We start from the raw sequence: 25,362 nt of genomic DNA on the forward strand, positions 1-25,362 counted from the left end.
CCCACTCTCCCGGGAGGAGGTCGTGCCTGCTGAGGAAGTCTGCTTCCCAGTTGTCCACTCCCGGAATGAACACTGCTGACAGTGTGCTTACGTGATTCTCCGCCCAGCGAAGAATTCTGGTGGCTTCTACCATCGCTACCCTGCTCCTTGTGCCGCCTTGGCGGTTTACATGAGCCACTGCGGTGATATTGTCTGACTGGATCAGAACCGGTTGGTCGCGAAGCAGGGTCTCCGCTTGACTTAGGGCGTTGTATATGGCCCTTAGTTCCAGGATATTGATGTGAAGGCAAGTCTCCTGCCTTGACCACAGCCCTTGGAAATTTCTTCCCTGTGTGACTGCCCCCCACCCTCGGAGGCTTGCATCCGTGGTCACCAGGACCCAGTCCTGAATGCCGAATCTGCGACCTTCGAGAAGGTGAGCACTCTGCAGTCACCACAGGAGAGACACCCTTGCTCTGGGGGATAGGGTGATTAACCGATGCATCCGAAGATGTGATCCGGACCACTTGTCCAGTAAGTCCCATTGGAAGGTATGGAACCTGCCGAAGGGAATAGCCTCGTATGATGCCACCCTCCTTCCCAGGACTCGAGTGCAGTGATGCACTGACACCTGTTTTAGTTTTAATAGATTCCTGACCAGTGTCACGAGCTCCTGAGCTCTCTCTATCGGGAGATAAACCTTTTTCTGGTCTGTGTCTAGGATCATGCCTAGGAGAGGCAGATGAGCTGTAAGAACCAACTGCGACTTTGGAATATATAGAATCCAGCCGTGTTGCCGTTTCACTTCCGGAGAAAGCGATACGCTGTTCAGCAACTGCTTTCTTGATCTCGCTTTTATGAGGAGATCGTCCAAGTACGTGATAATAGTGACACCTTGCTTCCGCAGGAGCACCATCATTTCCGCCATTACCTTGGTGAATATTCTCAAGGCCGTGGAGAGACCAAACGGCAACGTTTGAAATTGGTAATGACCATCCCGTACCGCAATTCTGAGGTACGCCTGATGGAGGTGGATAAATGGGGATATGAAGGAATACATCCTTTATGTCCCGAGTCACCATAAAATCTCCCCCTTTCAGGCTTGCAATCACCGCTCTTAGCGATTCCATCTTGAACTTGAACCCTTTCAGGTATATGTTCAGGGATTTTAAATTCAATATGGGTCCGACCGAACCGTCTGGTTTCGGGACTACAACATGGTCGAATAATAACCCCCTCCTTGTTGAAGGAGGGGAACCTTGACCACCACCTGTTGAAGATACAATTTATGAATTGCAGTTAACACTGTTTCCCTCTCGTGGGGGGAAGCCGGCAGGGCCGTCGGTGAGGGGGCATCTTCTCGAATTCCAGCTTGTATCCCTGAGACACAATATCTATTGCCCAGGGATCTAACAGGGAGTGAACCCACTTGTGGCTGAACTTACGAAGGCGTGCCCCCACCGGGCCTAGCTCCGCATGTGGAGCCCCAGCGACATGCGGTGGATTTTTGTAGAGGCCGGGGAGGACTTCTGTTCCTGGGAACTAGCTGTGTTGTGCAGCTTCTTTCCTCTGCCCCCGCCTCTGGCAAGAAAGGACGCACCTCAGACTTTCTTGTTTCTTTATTCGAAAGGCTGCATTTGATAATGTTGTGCTTTCCAAGGCTGTGCAGGAATATAAGGCAAAATATCAGAATTACCAGCTATAGCTGTGGAGACCAGGTCCGAGAACCCTTCTCCACACAATCCTCAGCCTTCCACATGCCTCTTAAGTCGGCATCATCTGTCCATTGCATATTCTACAGGACACGTCAAGCAGAAATCGACATAGCTTTGACTCTAGGACCCAGTATACTCATGTCTCTTTGGGCATGTTTAATATATATATATATATATACCTATCACTTAAGACAGCATCTTTAATATATATATATATTTCTATATATACACATATATATATATATATATATATATATATATATATGCATACTAGGGTCTCAATCTCTGCTGATAAGGTACCTGTCCACGCTGCCACAGCGCTATAAACCCATGCCGACACAATCGCCGGTCTGAGTAGTATACTAGAATGTGCACGCTATCTGCAGGATCCCTGAGAATAGCTAGTGCTACCTTCTGGGCAAACGGGACACCCTAGGGGAAGATTCCCATCACATCCTGGCCCTAGTGGGGAAAGGATACTGCTTGAGAATTTTTTGTGGGAAGCTGCAGTCTCTTGTCTGGAGTTTCCCGCTCTTTTTCCTCATGAGAGGAGGGATGCAATAAATTCACCTCAGCTCTTACACATATCCAAACAGGTGTCGGCGTTGTCGACGGAGACACCCTCTCACACACATATTTGCTCTATCTCCTCCTTAGGGGAGCCTTTTACCTCAGACATGTCGACACACACGTACCGACACACCACACACACAGGGGATGCTCTAATTGAAGACAGTTCCCCCACAAGGCCCTTTGGAGAGACAGAGAGAGAGTATGCCAGCACACACCCCAGCGCTATATGACCCAGGAATCACACAGTAACTTAGTGTTAACCCAGTAGCTGCTGTATATATTGTTTTTACGACAAATTTATGTGCCCCCCCCCCCTCTCTTTTACACCCTCTCTATCGTGCAGGGGAGAGCCTGGGGAGCTTCCTCTCAGCGGATCTGTGGAGAGAAAATGGCGCTGGTGAGTGCTGAGGAAGAAGGCCCCGCCCCCTCAGCGGCGGGCTTCTCCCGCGATTTTGTGTAAAATTAATGGCGGGGGCTCATGCATATAACAGTGTCCAACTGTATATATGCTGCTTTTGCCAGGAGGTACTTAATTGCTGCCCAGGGCGCCACCCCCTGCGCCCTGCACCCTGCACCCTACAGTGACCGGAGTGTGTGGGTGTAATGCGGGAGCAATGGCGCACAGCTGCAGTGCTGTGCGCTACCTCATGTGAAGACAGGAGTCTTCTGCCGCCGATTTCGATGTCTTCTTGCTTCTGCCAGCTTCTGTCTTCTGGCTCTGCGAGGGGGACGGCGGCGCGGCTCCGGGAACGGACGACAAGGTCAGGTCCTGTGTTCGATCCCTCTGGAGCTAATGGTGTCCAGTAGCCTAAGAAGCGCAACCTAGCCGCAGTTAGTAGGTTTGCTTCTCTCCCCTCAGTCCCTCGTAGCAGAGAGTCTGTTGCCAGCAGAAGCCCTCTGAAAATAAAAAACATAACTAAAATACTTTCTTATTAGCAAGCTCAGGAGAGCCCACTAAAAGCACCCAGCTCTGGCCGGGCACAGATTCTAACTGAGGTCTGGAGGAGGGGCATAGAGGGAGGAGCCAGTGCACACCAGTAGTACTAAATCTTTCTTAGAGTGCCCAGTCTCCTGCGGAGCCCGTCTATTCCCCATGGTCCTTACGGAGTCCCCAGCATCCACTAGGACGTTAGAGAAATATAGATACATATTTTTCTCCACTCTATACCGCTATTCCTCTGTCCTTGCCCTCATCTGACTCTCTTCCATCTTCCTTGATGCTTTCTTAAGCTCAGCATGACTGACCTTATTGTCTCCCCACTCCAGGGTTCCATTTCCCACTCACTCTTTCTGTTGCCAACACTATCCTCTATCCCAGTGATCTCCAACCCGTAGCTCGCCGTAGTATTTTCGGTAGCTCACAGAGCGCACAGGCTTGGGCAGTCACTGGCACTCCTCCTCCCTTCATTTTTAATATGGTGCCGGCCGTCAGCCAATCAGAGCTCGTGGACCGGCAGTGGTGGCACCTGATTGGCTGCCGCCGGACCACGAGTTTTGATTGGCTCACTTACCGGCACCATATTTTAAATGCCCGCCGCCGCCGGAGACTCTGTCACCCTCACCGCAGCTGCTCTCCGGGCTTCACAAAAGAGGCGTGCACTACGCTCTCCTCCCCTTCCGTCCCTCATACAGGAGGAGCAGCACCGGCGGCAGTAAAAGAAGCCAGCAAGGGTTAGCACTGTGTAGGGCACTGTATCGGACACTGCGGGGGGGGGGGGGGGCATTTTATCTGGCGCTGTGGGGGATATTTTAAATGGCACTGTGGGGGGGAATTGTATCTGGCACTGGTGAGGGCATTGTATCTGGCACTGGTGGGGGCATTATTTGTGTATCTGGCACTGCTGGGGGGCATTATTGAATATCTGGAACTGCTGAGGGGCATTATTTGTGTATCTGGCACTGCTGAGGGGCATTATTTGTGTATCTGGCACTACGCGGAGGGAGGCATTACTTGTAGTTGTGAGACCACACCCACTTTTGTGAGGCCACACCCACTTTCGCAGGAACGCACGCGCATTAGGGGGGAGGGGGGAGCTCCTTCAGAGGTTTTATTTTCCGAAAAGTAGCTCGCACCCCAATTAAGGTTGGAGACCACTGCTCTATCCTATCACCCATGTCTGCTGCCTGGATGTCATCCTTGATTACGCCCTCTCCTTTACCCCCCTTCCCCCTCCCACCCATTTAATCTCTAAATCCTGCTGCTTAAACCTTTGCAATATTTCCAATATCAAGCCCTTCTTGATTATTAAGGCTACCAAATCTCTGATTTATTCCCTAATCATTGCACCCTGGGCTACTGAGAGCTTCCTACTTTCTCATCTTCTCTCACACCAATCCCTCCTTAAATTTATATTCAATGTTGCTGCTCATCTCGTCTTCCTATAATGTCGTTCTGAATGGACCACTCCTATCTTTCACTGGCTCCCGTTCCTCTACAAAAGGTCATGTTTTGAGGATTTCTGTCTGTGGAAGCAGGAAAAATTACTGGTCCAACAAATAACATTTCCCTACATACCTTTGGAACATGCGGGTTAAATTCTACAGCTCGATGAATGGCCTCCACTGCGTTCATTTCTGCAGTACTAAGGCCTCTTCTAGAGGCTGTTTCTGGTGAGAACCTACAAACGGAACAAGTTTACAGATATACAGATATTAATCAGTTTTCACTTTATTCCATACACAACAGACTCTTCACTGCCCCTTTGTTCCTGGTAGGCAGGCCATCTTGTCCCCAATCCCATCCCTTCACCCGTTTATTTGTCTTCCCCCACATAATCCTGGAAAAAATTAAACTTCAGTATTCAGCTGCAAATGCATTTCATTAAAAAATGTTTGGTTATGGCATATTTATTTAGTCTTGTTCCTGTTAATGTCCTCTTTGTGCATGACATGTGGTGTGCTTTCATATATGTCTGGCCTTTTGTTTTAAATATAAAGTAATTAAATAAACAAAATATATAAAACCCTCCATCCTTTGAGATCCCAAGATACTGAGCATCGGGTCTTGTTGTCAGGAAGGGGAGGGGATGGGGGGGATGAGGAGGGGGGGGTCTGTCCTGTAAGAACACACTTCTGTAAGAATAGTCATTGTGTCCCCTTACTAATTATACACTAAAGGGCCCCATACACTAGAACGATAATGTCCAATTTCAGCCAATTTAGGGAATTTGAGCCGATATATTGGGTGAAATCGGGCATTTTGGAGGTGTTTCCGATCCGATGCGCGTTCCCGTGAGTGTTGGATCAGATCCCCTAGGTTGCTAGTACTGCACTCGTTAATCGCCTGGAATCGTATGGGAAAAGGTGTTTTTTTGTGTCGGCGATATATCGCCTGCAATATATCGTAGGAAGTTTGTCTGGCATTCTCAGGACACTCCCATCAGCGGCAGCAGCAGCATCAGCGATGCAGCAACCGGAGAGCTCTACTCTGTATATCCAATTTGATTGGATTTCCATTGTCCCAAGTATGTATTTCCACACTGACCACCAATCACTGTCCACCAATGTAATCACACTGACCACCAATGTATTATAAAATATTGTTCACATTTTATTTATTTGTGTGTGCCCAAAGTCATTTTAACCCCCAAATGGCCATGTGTTTTCACCGCCACTATACCCCAATGCTGCACCTTGCGTTTCTGTGTGCCCAGTCATTTTAACCCCCAAATGGCCATGTGAAATAAAGTCAAGACTTGCCCAGCCCCCACCCACCCCCATGCCCCGCCTACCCCGACCACTACTCCAAATTAGGGGAATTTATTGCCTCTGCAATGCAAATGTAATGCAAAACCTGCCCCCGGGTCAAGCGTAGCAGATTCAGTCACACATGTACCAAATCGTTTGGAATCATATGGAACCACTCCCGGGAAGCTCCCGGGAGAGTTCAAGGGAAATAGCCTCCGACTTCAGCCTCAGACATATTGTTCTAGTGTATGGGGCCCTTTACTGTGCACCCTTACTACTTAATACAGTAATTACGAACTTGCTGTAAGAATACACTACCTGTGCCCTTCAGTATCTAAAATAATTTTGTCAAAAAGATTGGTACCATAGTTGAAAATTTTGACCCTGGCACCCCATTGACCAGAGGCATCTGGAGGGGTCCAGTGCTAGTTATCATTGGTCCGGACAGCTCTAGGTGGGAGCCAGATCATTACTTCACCCCCCTTCATTAAGGATCGTGCACAGTGCTGAATATTACCAGTGAATGAACATTTCCAGGTTTAATACATCATTCTTAGATTTAATACAGTAAATCTTTGATTAGATACGTTAAAGTCACATTGTTCATTTAGTAAATCAGAGGTGGATGCAGCTGCGTCCGCTCTAACATCTGATGCCAGAGCAGCAGGTATGACAATATGTAAATGCTAGTTTCACCATTCCCCTTGTGCACTAGTCCTAAGGCACCCACTTTTAGTGTCCGTGCATGTTGTAACGCCGCTAGTTGTTCTAGATAGTCCACCACCGCGTACATCACTGACAGTTGCACCTGCAGTTTCTCCATCTGTATATGGCCACTGTGGATGTGTCTGAGAACACAGACGCTTCCACTGATACTCCTGCGGCACTCCTATACCACATCCATCATCTGTGCTGAGCCATGGATATCTTTTAAACCTGGACTGTTAGGGTGCCATGAGAAAAGAGTTTGGGAACCACTGGAATATGAGCGTCTCCTCACCAGAGAATAGATATTGGGGCATTAGAAGTCGATCAATCCACCATAAAAAGTAAAAAGAAATGCATGCCCTGACACAGCAATAACAGACAAAGATGCTATGTGCACCAACCTTTCAGAAACTGCCCTAGCTTTTAATAAAGCTGCCGTGTAACATATTGTTGAGGACTTTGGAAGACTAATATCTGCAATAAAAGAAAAATTTGAATCAGACAAAGTAGATTGACTTAATATTTTTGCTTTTTTACAGGACCAATAAATAAAGACACAATTAAAATAGGATTTTAATACCTACCGGTAAATCCTTTTCTCGTAGTCCATAAGGGATATTGGGGGAAACTAGTACGATGGATATAGACGGGGGCCAAAACAGCAAGTGCACTTTAAATTTCTTCAACTGGGTGTGCTGGTTCCTCCCATCTATGCCCCCGCCTCGCAGGCAGTTATAGGTAAAAACGTGACCGAAGGAGAAAGGACATATATGAGAGAAGGAACATGATAACAGAAAAGGTGGTGAGATTTACACACCAGCACACCACTAACATACAACAACCAGCAACGGCTGGTAAAAACAACAGCTGAACAGGTAACTATAGAACAAGAACCTGCAGAAAAGTCCACGCACTGAGGCGGGTGCCCAATATCCCTTATGGACTATGAGAAAAGGATTTACCGGTAGGTATTAAAATCCTATTTTCTCTAGCATCCATAAGGGATATTTTGGGAAACTAGTACGATGGGGACGTCCCAAAGCTTCCAGAACGTGCGGGAACGTGTGGAGACTGCTGCAGCACCGCTTGCCCAAACTGGGTATCCTCTTTGGCCAGGGTATCAACAGTGTAGAACTTCACAAAAGTGTTCTTCCCCTACCAGGTAGCAGCTCTGCATAGTTGCAAGGCCGAGACTCCACGGGCAGCCTCCCAGGAAGAGGCCACTGATCTAGTCGAGTGGGCCTTTAGAGACTTAGGAATAGGTAAGGCTGCAGACACATAGGCCTGTTGGACAGTAAGCCTAATCCAACGAGCAATGGTCTGCTTTGAAGCAGGACAACCCTTCTTCTGCCCATCACAGAGCACGAACAAGGAATAAATCTCTCTGACCCGAGCTGTACGCTTGACATATATCTTCAAGGCACGCACAGCATCCAATGCCTCCGGAGGAGCAGAAGCGTCAGAACTGAACAGAACCACAATAGGTTAATTCAGACGGGAGACAACCTTCAGCAGGAACTGCTGTCTAGTCCGGAGCTCCGCTCTGTCCTCGTAAAAGAGCAAATACGGATTTTTATACGATAAGGCCCCTAATTCTGAAATACCCCTAGCAGAAGCCAGGGCCAGTAAGAACACCGCCTTCCATGTGAGGTACTTGTCTTCTACCATCATCAGAGGTTCAAACCAGGGGGACTATAGAAATTTCAACACTGCATCCAAATCCCAGGGTGCCGTAGGCGGCACAAAGGGAGGTTGTATGTGGAGTACCCCTTGCAAGAAAGTCTGAACTCTGGACCTTAAATGGAACCCAGACGTAAGCCTTTATCCACACAAGCCTGCAGAAAACTTAGGAAACACCCCAAGGGAAACTCTACAGGCGGATACGTGCGTTCCTCGCACCAAGAGACATATCTCCTCCAGATATGATGATAGTGCTTTGACGTCACAGGTTTCCTGGCCTGAACCATGGTTGCAATAACCTTCTTGGAAAGGCCCTTGTGAGCTAGGATGTCCTGCTCAAACTCCATGCCGTCAAACGAAGTCCGCCGTAAGTCCGGGTAGACGAATGGTCCTTGTTGAAGAAGATCTCTTCTGAGTAGTAGAGGCCAAGGGTCTTCGACGGACATGTCCAGAAGATTCGCCTACCACGCCCTCCGAGGCCAATCCGGGGCAATTAGAATTGCCTGGACACCTTGATTCCTGATTCGCATTAGCAGTCTTGGGAGCAATGGGATCGGAGGATACAGGTAGACCAGCCGGTACGGCCAAGGCGACGCCACTGCGTCCACTGCCCTCGCCTGAGGGTCCCTGGTCCGCGAGCAATATCAGGGAAGTTTCTTGTTGAGACGAGAAGCCATCATGTCAATTTGTGGGTAACTCCACCGGTCGATGATCTGCTGGAACACCAGATGGTGGAGCCCCCAGTCCCCCAGGTGGAGATCGTGACGACTCAGGAAGTCCACCTCCCAGTTGACCACACCCAGAATGAAGATTGCTGACATGGCTCTTGCATTTCTTTCCGCCCAGAGGAGTATCTTTGACATCTCTCGTATGCAGGCTCTGCGTTTTGTCCCTCCTTGTCGATTGATATATGCCACTGCCGTGGCGTTGTCCGACTGTACCTGGATCGCGTGATCCTTGAGCAGAGGAGAGGCTTGAAGTAGAGCATTGTAGATGGCCTGAAGTTCCAGAATGTTGACTGGAAGAAGGCTTTTGTGGGCTGACCACCTACCCTGGAACTGCGCCCCTTGGGTGACAGCTCCCCATCCTCTCAGACTCGCATCCGTCATGAGGAGGGTCAAATCCTGAATACCGAAACTTCTGCCCTCCAGGAGATTGGAGAACTGTAGCCACCACAGGAGTGACAACTGAATCATCCGGTGCATCTGGAGATGAAATCCGGACCACTTGCCCAGGAGATCCAACTGAAACATTCTGGCATGGAACCTCCCATACTGGATTCCCTCGTATGAGGCAACCATCTTTCCCAACAATCTTATGCAGAGATGTACGGACACTCGAGTAGGTCGGAGCACCATGTGGACCATCTCCTGTAGTTTTTTCACCTTGTCCACTGGTAGAAACATCTTCTGGGCCACAGTATCCAGCAACATCCCCAGGAACAGGAGCCTGTGAGTTGGCTCCAGGTGGGACTTCTGTAAGTTGAGGATCCACCCAAGGTTGGACAGAAGACGGACGGTACGGCCGATATGGAGCAACAAAAGCTCCCTGGGTCTTACCTTTTTCAGAAGATCGTCAAGATAAGGGACCACATGGATTCCCTGGACCCGGAGTTGAAGCATCATCTCCGCCATCACCTTCCTGAATACCCTCGGGGCTGTTGACAGGTCGAAGGCCAGTGCCTGGAATTGGAAGTGATCATCAAGCAGGGCAAACTGCAGGTACGCCTGATGAGGAGGCCAAATCGGAATACGGAGATAGGCGTCCTTGATATTCAAGGAGACCATAAATTCCTGTTCTTCCAGGACCGCAATCACTGCTCGCAGTGATTCCATTTTGAACCTGAACACCCTCAAATAAGGATTTAAGGATTTCAGATTCAGAATGGGTCTTCTGGCCAAACTGTCCGGTTTCGGCACGACAAACAGGTTTGAGTAAAACCCCTTGCCGCATTGCAGTAGTGGTACTGGAACAAGGGTGGTCTTCAGTATGCCGGCGGTCGGGCTCCCGGCGACCAGCATACCGGCGCCGGGAGCCCGACAGCCGGCATACCGACACTTATTCTCCCTCTTAGGTGTCCACGACCCCCCTGGAGGGAGAATAAAATAGTGTGGCGCGCGTAGCGTGGCGAGCGCAGCGAGCCCGCAAGGGGCCCATTTGCGCTCGCCACACTGTCGGTAAGCCGGCGGTCGGCCTCCCGGCGCCGGTATGCTGGTCGCCGGGAGCCCGACCGCCGGCATATCGTAGTGAACCCCTGGAACAATGACGTGGGACTGGACCAACTTCCTGATAGCCTGTTGTAACGTAACCTGCATATTCTCCAAAGCTTGATTTGAAAAATCGTTAGGGGGGGGATAAGTACTGTCGAACTCCAGCTTGTAGCCTTGAGAACGAGCTCCCTGACCCAGGCATCCTGGCAGGAAGTCTCCCAGTTGCGGCTGAAGTGACGCAGTCGGGCCTCCACCTCGAGGTCCCCTCGAGGTGGGTGGGCACCGTCATGCTGAGGCCTCAGTGGAAGCAGAACAGGCGGACTGTTCCTGAGAACTGGTACTTGCAAGTCTCCTGGATTTACCTCTGGTGCCTCTAGCCGCATTTGAGGCATCTCTGGCCTTCGATCAAAATGTGCGAGACTGAAAGGACTGGACAGACGGTCCCGGATAGGAGCGTCGCGCCGGCAGGGCCCCGGAGGGGAAAAACGTGGATTTCCCAGACGTAACTTTGGAAATCCATGCATCCAGTTCAACCCCAAAAAGCCATTCCCCAGAAAAGTGGAGGGATTCCACATTACGTTTGGATTCTACGTCTGCAATCCACTGATGCAGCCACAAGGTCCCGCGCGCCGACACCACCATGGCAGACGTCCGAGCATTAATGTTCCCCATCTCCTTGAGGGAATCACAGAGGACACGGGTAGTGTCCTGAATGTGCTTCAGGAGGCGTACCATAGTAACTAAGGGCATATCCCCCAAGAGGCCCCCCTGAATTTGCGTGGCCCAAGAATGAATAGCATGGGTCATCCAGCAACCCGCAATGACCGGTCTTTGTGAAAAGTCGGCTGCAGTGTATATAGATTTTAGGGTAGTCTCTCTCGTTCGATCCCCAGGATCCTTCATAGTAAAGGAGCCCGGGGAAGGCAGCACCGCCTTCTTAGACAGGCGAGAGACTGAGACATCCACCCCAGGGGGTTCCTCACAAAATTTTCTACCTTGAGGAGCAAATGGGAAAGTGCGCAAACATTTTTTGGACACTTGGAATTTTTTGTCTGGATTTTTCCAGGCCTGTTTGAATAAGTCATCTAACTCAGGAGAATCAGGGAAAGTGCTGTGCATCTGCCCTAGCAGCTAAATCTGCAACAGCTTGTTGAAGTAGCTGAGTCTTCTGCACATTAGCAGTGAGCTGGGAAGACATATCTGACATCATAGTCTTAAGAGACCCTAACCAGTGGGGCTCTAGACCCTCTCCCCCAGCCCCTTCACTGATTTGTGAAGATTGCATTGTTCACAGGAAACAGAATCATTAGTTAATGGAGAGAATCTGGTGTGACATACTTGGCAGAGCTTGTGTTTACCCATATTTCACAGTAAGCACAATAACAAACACACACACACACACACACACACACACACACACACACACACACACACACACACACACAGTTTATGATGCAAGCCTGCCCTACTGTATGTGAGAGGAGACACAGATGAGAGAGGACACCAGCACACCCTGAGCTGCAAAGCCCCAGTGAGGCTGTCAGCTTTCTGAACACAGTAAACACTAACAATTGAAGTCCTACAGAGGATCAGGATAGTGTACACAAGCGGCTCTCCCCCTTTGCTACGCCCTGTACCAGTTTTCCAGCGTGTCTTGTGAGGCAGGAAGCACTGTGTGTGCTATAGATGGCTGTTGTAAGCAAAAAAAGGCGTCAAAACGCCTCCGGTCCCGCTGAGTTAGCTCCCTCTAATGGCTCCGGAGCTATAATGAATATTTATACTGGCAAAGTCTCCTTCATAGCTTAAAACATCACACAAGTGCAGGTCAAGCCCTTTTGTGCCAGTTCTACACGGGGGATCTTAGCAGGACCCCCCTAGGAGGGTCCCGTACGCCGCGCTCGTGGTCAGCCGCACTTTGAACTGGGAGACCCCCCTAGCGGGGCCCCCGGTTTGTACTCACCACCGATGTCAACTTCAGGCAGCGTTAGGGGTGTGCGGCGTGCTGTGAAAGGGGTGTGCGGCGTGCTGTGACAGCCAAGGCGCAGTGCCCCGCTGAACAACAGCCCCTCAGGACGGTGGTCCTGCAGCGGGGAAGCGGCTCTGCACCTTGGAAGGCCAGTGACCGCAGCCCCCCCAACTCCCACGGCGCAGGTATGCTGTTGCCCAGACAGCATACCGAAAACAAGTTTAAAAGAAAATTTAAGAAAACTCTCTGGAGCTGCAGAGAGGTGCATCCTTTCCTGAGGGCACTTTTTTCTAAACTGCCTGCGGGAGGGGGCATAGAGGGGAGGAGCCAGCACACCCAGTTGAAGAAAATAGGATTTTGATAACCTACCGGTAAATCCTTTTCTCCTAGTCCGTAGAGGATGCTGGGGACGACATCAAGACCATGGGGTATAGACGGGATCCGCAGGAGACATGGGCACTCTAAAGACTTTTCATTGGGTGTGAACTGGCTCCTCCCTCTATGCCCCTCCTCAAGACCTCAGTTGTAGGAACTATGCCCAGGGAGACAGACATTTCGAGGAAAGGAATTACTTAACTAGTGGTGAGATATCTACCAACTCACACCCTCAACCATGCCGCACACATGTTATTCAACATAACACACGCCAACAGGCATGAACTAATTGCAGCAACATGCTGAAACCAAGATAACACAGCTTGTGTAACTGTAATAACTAAACTGCAGGTAAAGTACGCACTGGGACGGGCGCCCAGCATCCTCTACGGACTAGGAGAAAAGGATTTACCGGTAGGTTATCAAAATCCTATTTTCTCATACGTCCTAGAGGATGCTGGGGACAACATCAAGACCATAGGGTCTATACCAAAGCTCCAGTACGGGCGGGAGAGTGCGGATGACCCTGCAGCACCGATTGACCAAACTTTAGGTCCTCATCGGCCAATGTGTCAAACTTGTAGAATTTTGCAATTGTGTTTGACCCTGACCAAGTAGCTGCTCGGCAAAGTTGTATGCCGAGACCCCCCGGGCAGCCGCCCACCTTCCTAGTAGAATGGGCCTTCACCGACATCTGTAACGGCAATCCAGCCGTAGAATGAGCTTGCTGAATCGTACCTCTGATCCAGCGCGCAATAGTCTGCTTGGAAGCAGGACACCCAATCTTGTTGGGAGCATACAGGACAAACAAAACCTCTGTTTTCCGTATTCGAGCTGTTCTAGCGACATAAATCTTCAAAGCTCTAACCACATCTAGAGACTTTGACTCAGCGAACGTGTCAGTAGCAACTGGCACCACAGTAGGTTGGTTTATGTGGAAAGAGGAAACCACCTTTGGAAGAAAATGTTGACGAGTTCTCAACTCATGGAAGATCAGATAAGGGCTCTTGTGGGACAAGGCCCCCAATTCAGACGCCCGCTTTACGGATGCCAACGCCAAAAGCATCACCACTTTCCAAGTGAGAAAATTCAACTCTTTTTCTTGTAGAGGCTCAAACCAACCCGATTGAAGGAACTGCAACACCACATTAAGGTCCCATGGTGCCACTGGAGGCACAAATGGAGGCTGGATGTGCAGAACCCCTTTCACGAACGCCTAAACTTCTGGAAAGGAGGCCAATTGTTTTTTAAAGAAAACTTATAAGGCCGAAATCTGGACCTTGATTGACACCAATCTAAGGCACACATCCACACAAGCCTGCAGAAAATGGAGAAAACGTCCCAACTCAAACTCTTCCGTAGGAACCTTCTTGGATTCCCACCAAGACACATATTTTCTCCAAATACGGTGGTAATGTTTAGACGTTACTACTTTCCTGGCCTGAATAAGAGTGGGGATGACTTCCTTGGGAATACCCTTTCGGGATAGGATCCGACGCTCAACAGCCATGCCGTCAAACGTAACCGCGGTAAGTCTTGATGCACACACGGCCCCTGCTGTAGTAGGTCCTCTCGAGGAGGAAGAGGCCGAGGATCTTCTATGAGCAACTCCTGAAGATCTGGATACCAAGCCCTCCTTGGCCAGTCTGGGGCAATGAAGATTGCTCAAACTCTTGTTCTTATTATTATTTTGAGAACTTTGGAATCAGTGGAAGGAAAACATATACCGACCGAAACACCCACTGGGTCACCAGTGTATCCACTGCCATTGCTTGAGGGTCTCTCGACCTCGAACAATATCTCTGAAGCTTCTTGTTTAGACGAGATGCCATCATGTCTACTTGAGGAACTCCCCAAAGACTCATCACCTCTGCGAAGACTTCTTGGTGGAGGCCCCACTCTCCTGGATGGAGATCGTGTCTGCTGAGGAAGTCTTCTTCCCAATTGTCCACTCCCGGAATGAAAATTGCTGACAAAGCTCTAACATGTCTTTCTGCCCAGAGGAGAATCCTTGTCACCTCTGCCATTGTCGCTCTGCTTTTTGTTCCGCCTTGCCTGTTTATGTACGCGGCTGCTGTTACATTGTCCGACTGGATCTGCAAGGGATCTTGAAGAAGATGTACCGCTTGTAGAAGTCCGTTGTAAATGGCTCTCAATTCCAGAACGTTTATGTAAAGGCAGGCTTACTAACTTGACCATTTTCCTTGGAAGCTTTCCCCCTGTGTGACAGCTCCCCAGCCTCGGAGACTTGCATCTGTGGTTATTAGGACCCAGTCGTGAATCTCAAACCTGCGTCCCTCTAGTAGGTGAGAACTGCGTAGCCACCACAGGAGCGAAATCCTGGCTTTGGGGAACAGGATTATTTTTCGGTGTATGTGTAGGTGGCATCCGGACCACTTGTCCAACAGGTCCCACTGGAATACTCTGGCATGAAATCGGCCACAGTGTATGGCCTCGTAGGCCGCTACCATTTTCCCCAACAACCGAATGCATTGATGGATCAACACGCTTGTTGGTTTCAATATTTGTTTGATCATTTTCTGGATTTCCAAAGCCTTTTCCAATGGAAGAAATACTCTCCGTACTTCTGTGTCCAGAATCAGCCCTAAAAAGGACAATCTTGTCGTCGGTTCCAACTGCGACTTTGGAAAATTCATGATCCAACCGTGTTGTTAGAGTATTGACAGGGAGAGTGCGATGTTCTGCACCAACTGTTCCCTGGATCTCGCTTTTATCAGGAGATCGTCCAGATAAGGAATTATATTGACTCCTTTTTAACGAAGGAGGACCATCATCTCCGCCATCACCTTGGTGAATACCCTCGGTGCCGTGGAGAGTCCGAACGGCAACATCTGAAACTGGTAATGGCAATCCTGTACTGCGAATCTCAGATAAGCTTGGTGAGGAGGATAAATGGGAACATGCAAGTAAGCATCTTTTATGTCTACTGACACCATGAAGTCCCCCTCTTCCAGACTGGAAATCACTACCCTCAGGGATTCCATCTTGAACTTGAACCTTTTCAGGTAGATTCAGATTTTCGGGTTTAAAATCGGTCTGACCGAGCTGTCCGGCTTCAGAACTACGAAGAGGCTTGAATAAAAAAACCTTCTCCTTACTGTGCCAAGGGTACCAGGACAATGACCTGATCCTGACATAATTTTTGAATTGCCGTTGTTACTGCCTCTCTTCCCGGAAGAAAAGCTGGCAAGGTCGATTTGAAAATCGGCATGGGGGACGTCTTGAAACTCTAGTTTGTACCCATGGGACACTATTTGTAAGACCCATTGGTTCAGGCCAGATTGAATCCAGATTTGGCTGAAAAGTTTCAGACGTGCTCCCAGCCGAGCGGACTCCCGCAAGGGAGCCCCAGCGTTATGCTGCAGATTTGGCAGAAGCAGGGGTGGACTTCTGCTCCTGCGATCAGGGAGATGCTGCGGATTTCTTTCCTTTTCCCCTTCCCCTACCTGCAAAAAAAAGGGGAGACCTTTGGCCTTTTTGTATTTGTTGGGCCGAAAGGACTGTATGTGAGAGTGATGTGTCTTTTTCGACCGGTGTAGGAGCATAAGGCAAGAATGTCGACTTACCTGCGGTAGCCGCCGAGACTAACGCATCCAGCCCATCACCAAACAAGGCCTCACCTTTATACGGGAGAGCCTCCATATTTTATTTTGGAATCTACATCAGCATTGCACTGGCGAATCCACAACGCCGTCCGAGCCGATACTGCCATGGTAGCGATTCTTGATCCCAAGAAACAAATATACATTTCATGGATTCTAGTACGTACGCAGCAGCGTCTTTGATATGACCTAACGTTAGGAGTATCTCGTCTCCATCTATTGTGTCAATGTCTAATGACAAGTTTTCTGACCACTTTTCAATAGCACTACTCACCCACTCACAGACAATGGTAGGCCTGATTAGTGTCCCATTAGCCACATCAATAAATCACCTCACTAACTTGCGGTCTGTCGGCTCCTTAAGTGAAGCCATTCCAGGTGCAGGGAGAAACACCTTTTCCCTTTTATGACAGAGCCCTGTCTAAAATGCGGGGTGACTCCCACCTTTTTTGGAAAAAGGTAAGCTGCCTGAATTCCTTTTGGGAATCTGAAATTTCTTTTCAGGTTAAATCAGACCTGAGGTGGAGGGAAAATTACATTACTTCTTTAAAAAAGTAAACCCTCTCCTTGTGGTAAAAGAGGGGCTTCGTAACTTCTAACACCTCCTTTATAGCTAAAACATGTTTTGAATGCTTTTTTGCTAATTTAGAACCTATTCCCCTGGAATCACTAGTGTCGATACAGGAATCAGAGTCCGTGTCGGTATCAGTTTGTACTACTTGTGCAAATTTGTATGTGACCCAGAAAGGTCCCTGTGGATGAAAGGCAGAACTATTAAAATCACATCTTCAACAGATTATTTTCATTTTCTGTATGAGATTCAGTCCAACCTCTTACTGATATGATTCACACTATCATTTAACCTTTCACCCAGTCAGGCTCTTGGTGTCATATTACACCTCTGTGTCCCTAACATGTCTCCACAGAGGTCCCTGCCACAGACATGTCACACACGTGCAGAACCACACCACAGACACTCCGGGACTTATAAGGGGACAGACCCACAGTAAAATCTGTCAGAGGGACACAGATGGGATTTGCCAGCTCACAACCCAGCGCCAGTAACACAATGTCTGTGAACACAAAATGCCCACTGACATTCAGCGCTTTTATAATGTTAATCACACAATTATATAGCACCAAATGCACTGTGCCCCCCCCCCCCCTGTTTTGCACCCTGATACTTGTTCAGTAGTGGAGGAGGACCATCCTTGTCTCTGCAGCCTGAGGAGAGAGAGAAAATGATGCTGAGCAGTGTACTGGCTAACTGAGGAGCATTCATGAGGTAATTTTTTATACTGGAGGGGGTAGGACTGACCTCAGCAACTTATGCCCCTTATTTATGCCAGTTTCCATAGGTTTCATGCTGTCCAGGGCGCCGTTCACGTTGCTGGGTGCAGAGAGTTCAGCTGTCATTACTGTTGCTGCCTGTGTCCCTCCTTGGCCTCTATAAGGGTAGCAGCTGGTACCATAAGCTTTAAGGGCATGCTATCAAGTATCCTGGCTTTGTTACCAGCATAATGCCAAAGAAAGAATAGCCTGCACACAGCTTCTCCAAACTGGCAGATTACCACAAGGTGAAAGCTTCTCCAATACCAGAAGAAGGAGGTAAGTTAAGATAAATGGGGAAGGACAGTCATAATTACCATAAGCTACCAGTCTTAACATTTCTACAATTTATATAGTTGATCTTTTATGGCTCCATCATCCACTGTCTCATTCCAACCTACCACACCACCGTTAGATGCAGAGGAATTCCAGTCCCTAATACAGGCATTCCCAACCACGGTCCTCAAGGCACACCAACAGTGCAGGTTTTAGTGATATCCAGGCTTCAGCACAGATGGTTAAATCAAAATAACTGAGCTACTAATAAAGTCACCTGTGTTCAAGCCTGGATATCACTAAAACCAGGACTGTTAGTGTGCCTTGAGGACTGAGGTTGGGAAACACTGCCCTAATAGATGCTTTAATATTGGTGCACAATAATGATTATGGGGGAGATGTACTAAGCAGTGAAAAGACTGGAGAAGTGAGCCAGTAGAGAAGTTGCCCATGGCAACCAATGAGCTGCTCTGTATAATTTTTAGTATGCAAATTGTAAAATGTTACTGCAATGCTGATTGGCTGCTGTGGGCAAATTCTCCACTGGCTCACTTCTCCACTCTTTACACTGCTTAGTACATCTCCCCCTAAGTCTTGCAGAAGAAACATCCATTATCACCACCACCACCAGCTACATCTTATTCTGCTACCTCATGTATCAAGTGTTCTCTACTGCTTAGTTTGTAATTTGTAAGATTGTAAGTGTATTTGCACAGCCCCATCTTTATGTTATGATTCATGTCATTATAGGTTACTGGTGTCAAGATACAGTACCTTCAATGGTGGTGCTTTATAAATAAAGGACAGTAATAATTTATAACCGCTAATCTGATTATCTTAAAAATGACTGTCTCAAAGAGGGAGATGACCTAAACAATCTTAAGGGCCCCATACACTAGAACGATTATGCCCGATTTCGGGCATTCGGCCTGATATATTGGGTGAAATCGGGCATATTGGCTGTGTATCCGATCCGATGCATGGCCCCCGTGAGCATCGGATCGGATCCTCCAGACTGAATGTGCTACACATTCAACCTGGTCCGACCCCGCAGGCGTGGTTGGGATCGGCTAGGATCGCCCAAGATACATTGTATGCAAAAGGACAGCATACTTTGTATCTTGGGCGATCCTGCCGCCTGGGAGGCTGCTGGGGTGATCGCCAGCGTTAGCCTGCGACACGTCAGATGGACATGTCGCAGTAGTGTATGGGGCCCTTTACAGACCGTGCTGTGGCCATGATGCTAGAAAGGGGTTGTATATATCTTCATGTAGCAGTTAGACCAGGTGCCGCTTATGCGGCTACAAGACACAGTCTGTACTAGTTTGTAACAAGGAATTTTGTGATTCTAGCTGCAGGGAATAAGTAGCCAACGAGCACCCTAAAAGACTCATGTGCATTAAACTATACCACCTTATAGCAGAACATTTCCCTTTATATTAGGATTATTACCAATTTCCTTCAGCATTGGATCTTATAATGAATACAGATGTGTCCTCACACATATAGCCTCAATAAGCCATGCTGTATGAGACCCCTGGCATGAGCAGAGTCGCATGGAGCGTGGCACTCCAAGAAAGGATGTTTGGCACGACTGCAGCAATAGTGCATGAGGACACACCTGCACTTCCCTCTCACAACCTCTGTCTTCTTTTTAACACTGCTAAATCTTATGTGTCCATTGACAGGCCTTTTAGAATTTGCAGGATGTATAATGCAGAGTACACACCTGACATATTTGTAAAACAATGCTAAGGACTAGACAATTTTTGGATATAAAGCAGTAACCAGAGAACATCCAATTTCGAGCGTACACACACACCACAATTATTGAGCAGAGAAGAGGCGTGTCACTGCTGATTTAAATACAATCACCCACACAGGTGATGTTTTAAAATAAACTATCGGCAGGATTTGGACGTCAACAGTCGGAATTCAGTACACACAGAAGTTTCAGTGCAATAATTATTTAGGGTTGGCTACTCGTCATATCGGGATGAGATGACACTGGTTTTGGCCTGACAGTCGGCCAAGGGTGCAGTGTACACAATATCACAGTGTTTCTCAACCTCAAACCGCACGTATCCACAACAAGAAATGTTCTGGTGAATTCTGCCAATGGAAGCAGGTGGGATAATTACTAACCGAGCAAAATAGATTAACTCACATGTGCATCATGATTAAAGATATCCACAAAACATGACCTGTTGGTGGTGCTATACTTGAGGACTGGCATTGGGAATCCCTGCAGATACTTGGGACGAACAGTTGGAAATTGGCGTTTCACAGATCATCATATGATGCAAACCAAGCTTAAGTTTAGATGTAAACACAAAAAAATGTTTTGGTAATTAAATGTATTTAGTAAAAGTCTAAAGAGAACTGTAACAGAGGAAGAGCATTGTTGCTTAAAGGAACAGTGCTTTGGTCGTGGTGACAAAAATATGTTGCAAATCTAGTTATCAATATACTCTAGTATTTAGACTAGGTGGGGTTTAGTTGTTACAAGACACAACCTGAACAGGGAATTGTGTAATTCCAGCTGCAAGGAATATGTTAGAGAGCTAAATGCTGTGAATTCCTTATAGCCTTCAGGAATTACTAATACCACCTATAGAGAACAGTACCTGTCTACCAGTTTCTAACAATCAGTAGCAATAGTGACTGTCACAGGATATATGAGTGCAATACACCATAACAAATTATTAAATAATGAATTTGCACATTATATCTATCTATCTATCTATCTATCTATCTATCAAGTATAAAGATTTTTTTCCTGACATATTTGCCCAACTAGTACAAAAACAATATTTCACCACAAACATGATAATTCAGGATTAAAAGGGAATTTTGAGTAGTCTCATACATTTTTTTTATAAACAATAGGGACGTGGTTAAAATGATCAACAATTGAGAGAATAGAGAAAGAGACACAGAATGGAGAGAGACATAAATATAACCATAAACCATTACATAAATAAAATTTGTTATAATTTCAGGAGATATTATTTTATAGGGAGTGTGATTTTGACTAGATGATCATTGTCACATGAGTAGTACTGTACTTTATATTAGCACACTAAGGGGCCCATTTATAATTGTATATTTGTGGCTATTACCCTGTTTTCGGGGGTTAGCCTTACACATATTAAGTATCCCCTGAATGTATGAAGGCGGTATCCCCGATCCCTTCATTCTCGCCTGAAACTGCACCCCCATAGGTTTCTTTGGGGACTACAACGCTGCCCGATTTGCCAATATCTGGAATATGATGTAGTCCCATAAATAGGTCCAAGCAGCTACCGCCACCTGAGAATTGCAGTAGCCCATTGTAGCCTATGAGTTACAGATCACATAGCTGGTCAGGCAGAGGGTACCCTCTGGAAGTGACCGCTATGCAGTGCGGTCAGGTTGACTGTGCATGCACAGACCCTCTGGCAGCTCACTGAGCATATCGCAGGGACTGGCTCCTTTCAGAGCCTCTATCCTCTATCTGCAGGTGCTCATTAATACATTCAGGTGATGGGCGCTAACATTGCACTGAATATGCGATCATTGATAAATGGGCCCCTAAGCCTTCTGCCCTGGTTAGACACGCAAACTCTGGGGAAATATGTCGCTTGTAACTCTTGGGCACTGTGTTAGCTCAGCTCACCATCATATTTAGCAAGCACAGCCTGAACATCCGCATATGCCTGTAATTCCAGCAAAGCCTCCAGCAGGTTTTCATGGATATTTACCATGCTGATCAGAGGAAACTCTTTCATTAGCTGCAAGTAAATACATTAATCAGTTTAAACAAATACATCATTGCTTTCACATTAACATGCAATTATTCAATTCTTCCAGTAATTTCAAATGAGTGGTAGCTACAGTAATTAGGCTAAACTGCAGTCTATTAGTAATGGCATAGCTTCAGTGGATCTATTTTATGCTTTGCTTGTTTTTAATGGGTAGTTTTGATATATCATTTTTTCAATGTGATCATCAATCAGAGTTGTAAAATGTCACACATACAGATTGTTCCATATCCCATATTCTTAATATTTTAGTTTACCATTGCAATCTAGGATTGCAGAGGCAGATGTAGGCATTGCGCAAATAGACTGAATTCTGCAGTCTCATTAATCTTTACAGTTTCTAAGTAGTTAAGTATTAATCTTTAAGTACTTGGCAGAATATATTTCAGTTTCCATTCAGTTCTGATGCATACTTCAGTGCTACACGGTAACCTTACAGATCCCGCTCCAGCAATATACTCCACCCATAAAGCTACCACAGCTAAAGCTGTATATGATGTTAGGTAGCGGGGTCATGCTCCAAAAAGCTAAGCTTTTTTGGAGCTTGGTAAATTGGCCCAGACCACAATCCCAATTGAGGATATGGAGCTTGGTAAAATGAGGAGCTAAGTTTTTTGGAGCTGGGTAAATTGGGAAAGGAAGTCTGTGGTCTGTAGCGCTACATTGTCTAGTGTAAGAAATGTCTTAGAATAGAGATTGAGGCATGATACTTACACCATGTGGAAAACACTGCATGATTTTCAGCTTAATTAAAAGGCTCTAATTATCTTATTTTATGTGGTGTGTGTGTGTGTGTGTGTGTGTGTGTGTGTGTGTGTGTGTGTGTGTGTGTGTGTGTGTGTGTGTGTGTGTGTGTGTGTGTGTTGCGGGATAAACACGTTTCCATGTTTCAACCCAATGATACTGTCGCACACACCACATTCATAGTATACTGAATATAGGACCTTATTCAGCTTCAGCTGCAGTATTGCGATTTTAGCAAAACTGCAACTGTTTGCGATCGCATGCTGATTCTTCTTATTTACATACAAACGTACAGTACAAGCACACAGAATACTTACATCTCTCATTATTTTAACAGCTTCCCGTATTCTTCCCAATTTTCTTGCACACATAGCCAGCCTTCTTTTTGTATAAACCAAAACATTTATGTCTCTTTCTGCAAACAAAAGACAGGTTATCAGAAAGTACTTAGATTCAGATTTCAGTGTGTTGGCATTTTCTGAGCTAGAAAAGGGACAATGCCACCATATGAAGTTCTGTAATATCCCTAACTTTATACAGTCTTGCAGACTACAGAACTGTATACTACGGTCAGCTCTGCTATTCAGTTTGTGCCATGGCATTACAATTGCATGCAAGCACCATCAACTGCTGGATATACTAACTGATCTACAGTATGTGTCCTCACCACTAACCTACTGTACCCCATAAGCAAATGACTTCTTGACGGTCCACAAATCCCTCTACACCAGGGGTGGGGAACCTTTTTTCTACCAAGGGCCATTTGTATATTTATAAACTCCTTCGGGGGCCATACAAAAATTATCAACTTAAAAATACGCCTGCCCCCAGTAGATATGCCCCCAGTCAGTAGTTATGCCCCCAGCAAATATACCCCCAGGCAGTTGTTATGCCCCAGTAGATATGCCCCGTCACTTGTTATGCCCAATTAGATATGCCCCGTCACTTGTTATGCCCCATTAGATATGCCCCCTAGTAGCGACGCTTACACACACACATTAACAGAAAAAAAACCCACAATACTCACCAGTCCCGCTCCTGCTACTGGATCGTTGCCCTCCGACTGGCCGCTCGCTCCTCAGAACTATGGGAGAGAAGTCATGACATCTCTCCCATAACACCGCACAGCAGCACACGCACACTGCCAGAAGCCGGAGCTTAGGAGTGAGCTCCTGCCTCCGGCTGCTACAGAGGGTAAGAAGCCAGGCGCCCACTAGTAACAAAATCTCAGTGGGCGCTCGGCTAGGTGAGCCTGGCCGGGCCGGATCAAGTGGCTCTGCGGGCCTTATACGGCCCTCGGGCCTGAGGTTCCCCACCCCTGCTCTACGCTGTGATGTATTATTTGTCAGGATTCAAATAAATATATATTTATTTATTTATTTCAGAGCTTGAGGCTGGGTAAATACTAGTGCGATACAGGCATGATACGTTGCTTTGAGGCAAACTGGAACGACATATTGGGCCTAATTCAGACCTGATTGTAAAAGCTAAATCTTTCTCTAATGGGCAAAACCATGTTGCACTGCAGGTGGGGCAGATATAACATTTGCAGAGAGAGTTAGATTTGGGTGGGTTATTTTGTTTCTGTGCAGGGCAAATACTGGCTGCTTTATTTTTACACTGCAATTTAGATTTCAGTTTGAACACACCCCACCCAAATCTAACTCTCTCTGCACGTTACTTATGCTCCACCTGCACTGCACATGGTTTTGTCCATTAGAGAAAAAGTTTGCTGTTGCGATCAGATCTGAATTAGGTCCATTGTCCACATCGCATAGTGTGTATGCTCAACTGCGTGCTCCTGTGCATTGTATACGACATCTGGTTGGCTGTGCTGCATGGTCAATCAGAAGATATTGTGAACGATGGCGTGCACAATCATGTAGTGTGTACGGCCAACCGGACGATAAGGCTATACAGTATGCCGTTCTGATTTGGCCGGTATTCTTAAAAGATGGTTGACCTAGTGTGTACAGGAGCAACGATAAATCATATACGATTAAACGACATGTTAAAATCATTTGGTTGTTTGAAGGATTGTACCAAGTGTACGCTCAATATCACCTGTTCTGGGCTCAAGGGAAATCGTCCCGAAGATCGGCTGACAGACGGTCGTTTGATGTGTACCTAGCCTTACGTACGTTAGATTTTTTTTTTCCATTTATGTAATCATATGCAATTTATTGGTACTTTTCTGATTTATTTTTGTTTATTTTTTATTACGGTTTATTATTTATTATGGTTGTTTCTAAATTTACATTTATGCTTTTTCGTAGATTACTCAGCGCCTTGATACCCCTTTTTTTGTTCTGAAATATCCCATGCACACACAGAGTAAATGCTTCAGAAAGTGGACACCAAGTTTGGAAAATGATGGCAAACACAAGGCAGAATAACACAGAATAAAAAGAAAATATGTCAAAACATCTTGTACATGTACACAAAAATATTCCTTTGCTGCAAAAGCAAACGTTTTATTCATAGCAAAAGTTTAGGATTCACTGAATGAAACAGATTTGTTAAAAAAAAAAAAAGTTATATGTAATATTTAACATAATGTAACTTTTACTTCTGATCAGCACACACTAAACTCGACTACGACATATCACTGCCCAGTTAAATGTAGATGGCGCAACTGCTGCATCTGGCTACAGGTTCACAAATGCACCATTAGTTAATATGTAATGCACTCCG

The 25,362-nt window shown here is 46.8% G+C and overlaps 1 protein-coding gene across 4 annotated transcripts in view; it reads right to left on the reverse strand.

Annotated features, from left to right (window-relative positions):
* ST7L (suppression of tumorigenicity 7 like) overlaps positions 1 to 25,362 on the reverse strand; it is a 271,485-nt gene that overhangs the window by 79,859 nt on the left and 166,264 nt on the right. For all 4 annotated transcript variants that reach the window (XM_063955386.1, XM_063955385.1, XM_063955384.1 and 1 more), the window contains 4 exons: positions 22,986 to 23,083; positions 21,780 to 21,894; positions 7,064 to 7,136; positions 4,783 to 4,885 (listed from right to left, as the gene is read on the reverse strand). In XM_063955386.1, the coding sequence (XP_063811456.1) occupies positions 4,783 to 4,885; positions 7,064 to 7,136; positions 21,780 to 21,894; positions 22,986 to 23,083 (389 nt within the window). The remainder of the gene's footprint in view (positions 1 to 4,782; positions 4,886 to 7,063; positions 7,137 to 21,779; positions 21,895 to 22,985; positions 23,084 to 25,362) is intronic.

The sequence above is a fragment of the Pseudophryne corroboree genome, chromosome 2 (genome assembly GCF_028390025.1).
Source record: "Pseudophryne corroboree isolate aPseCor3 chromosome 2, aPseCor3.hap2, whole genome shotgun sequence".
Classification (NCBI taxonomy): domain Eukaryota; kingdom Metazoa; phylum Chordata; class Amphibia; order Anura; family Myobatrachidae; genus Pseudophryne; species Pseudophryne corroboree.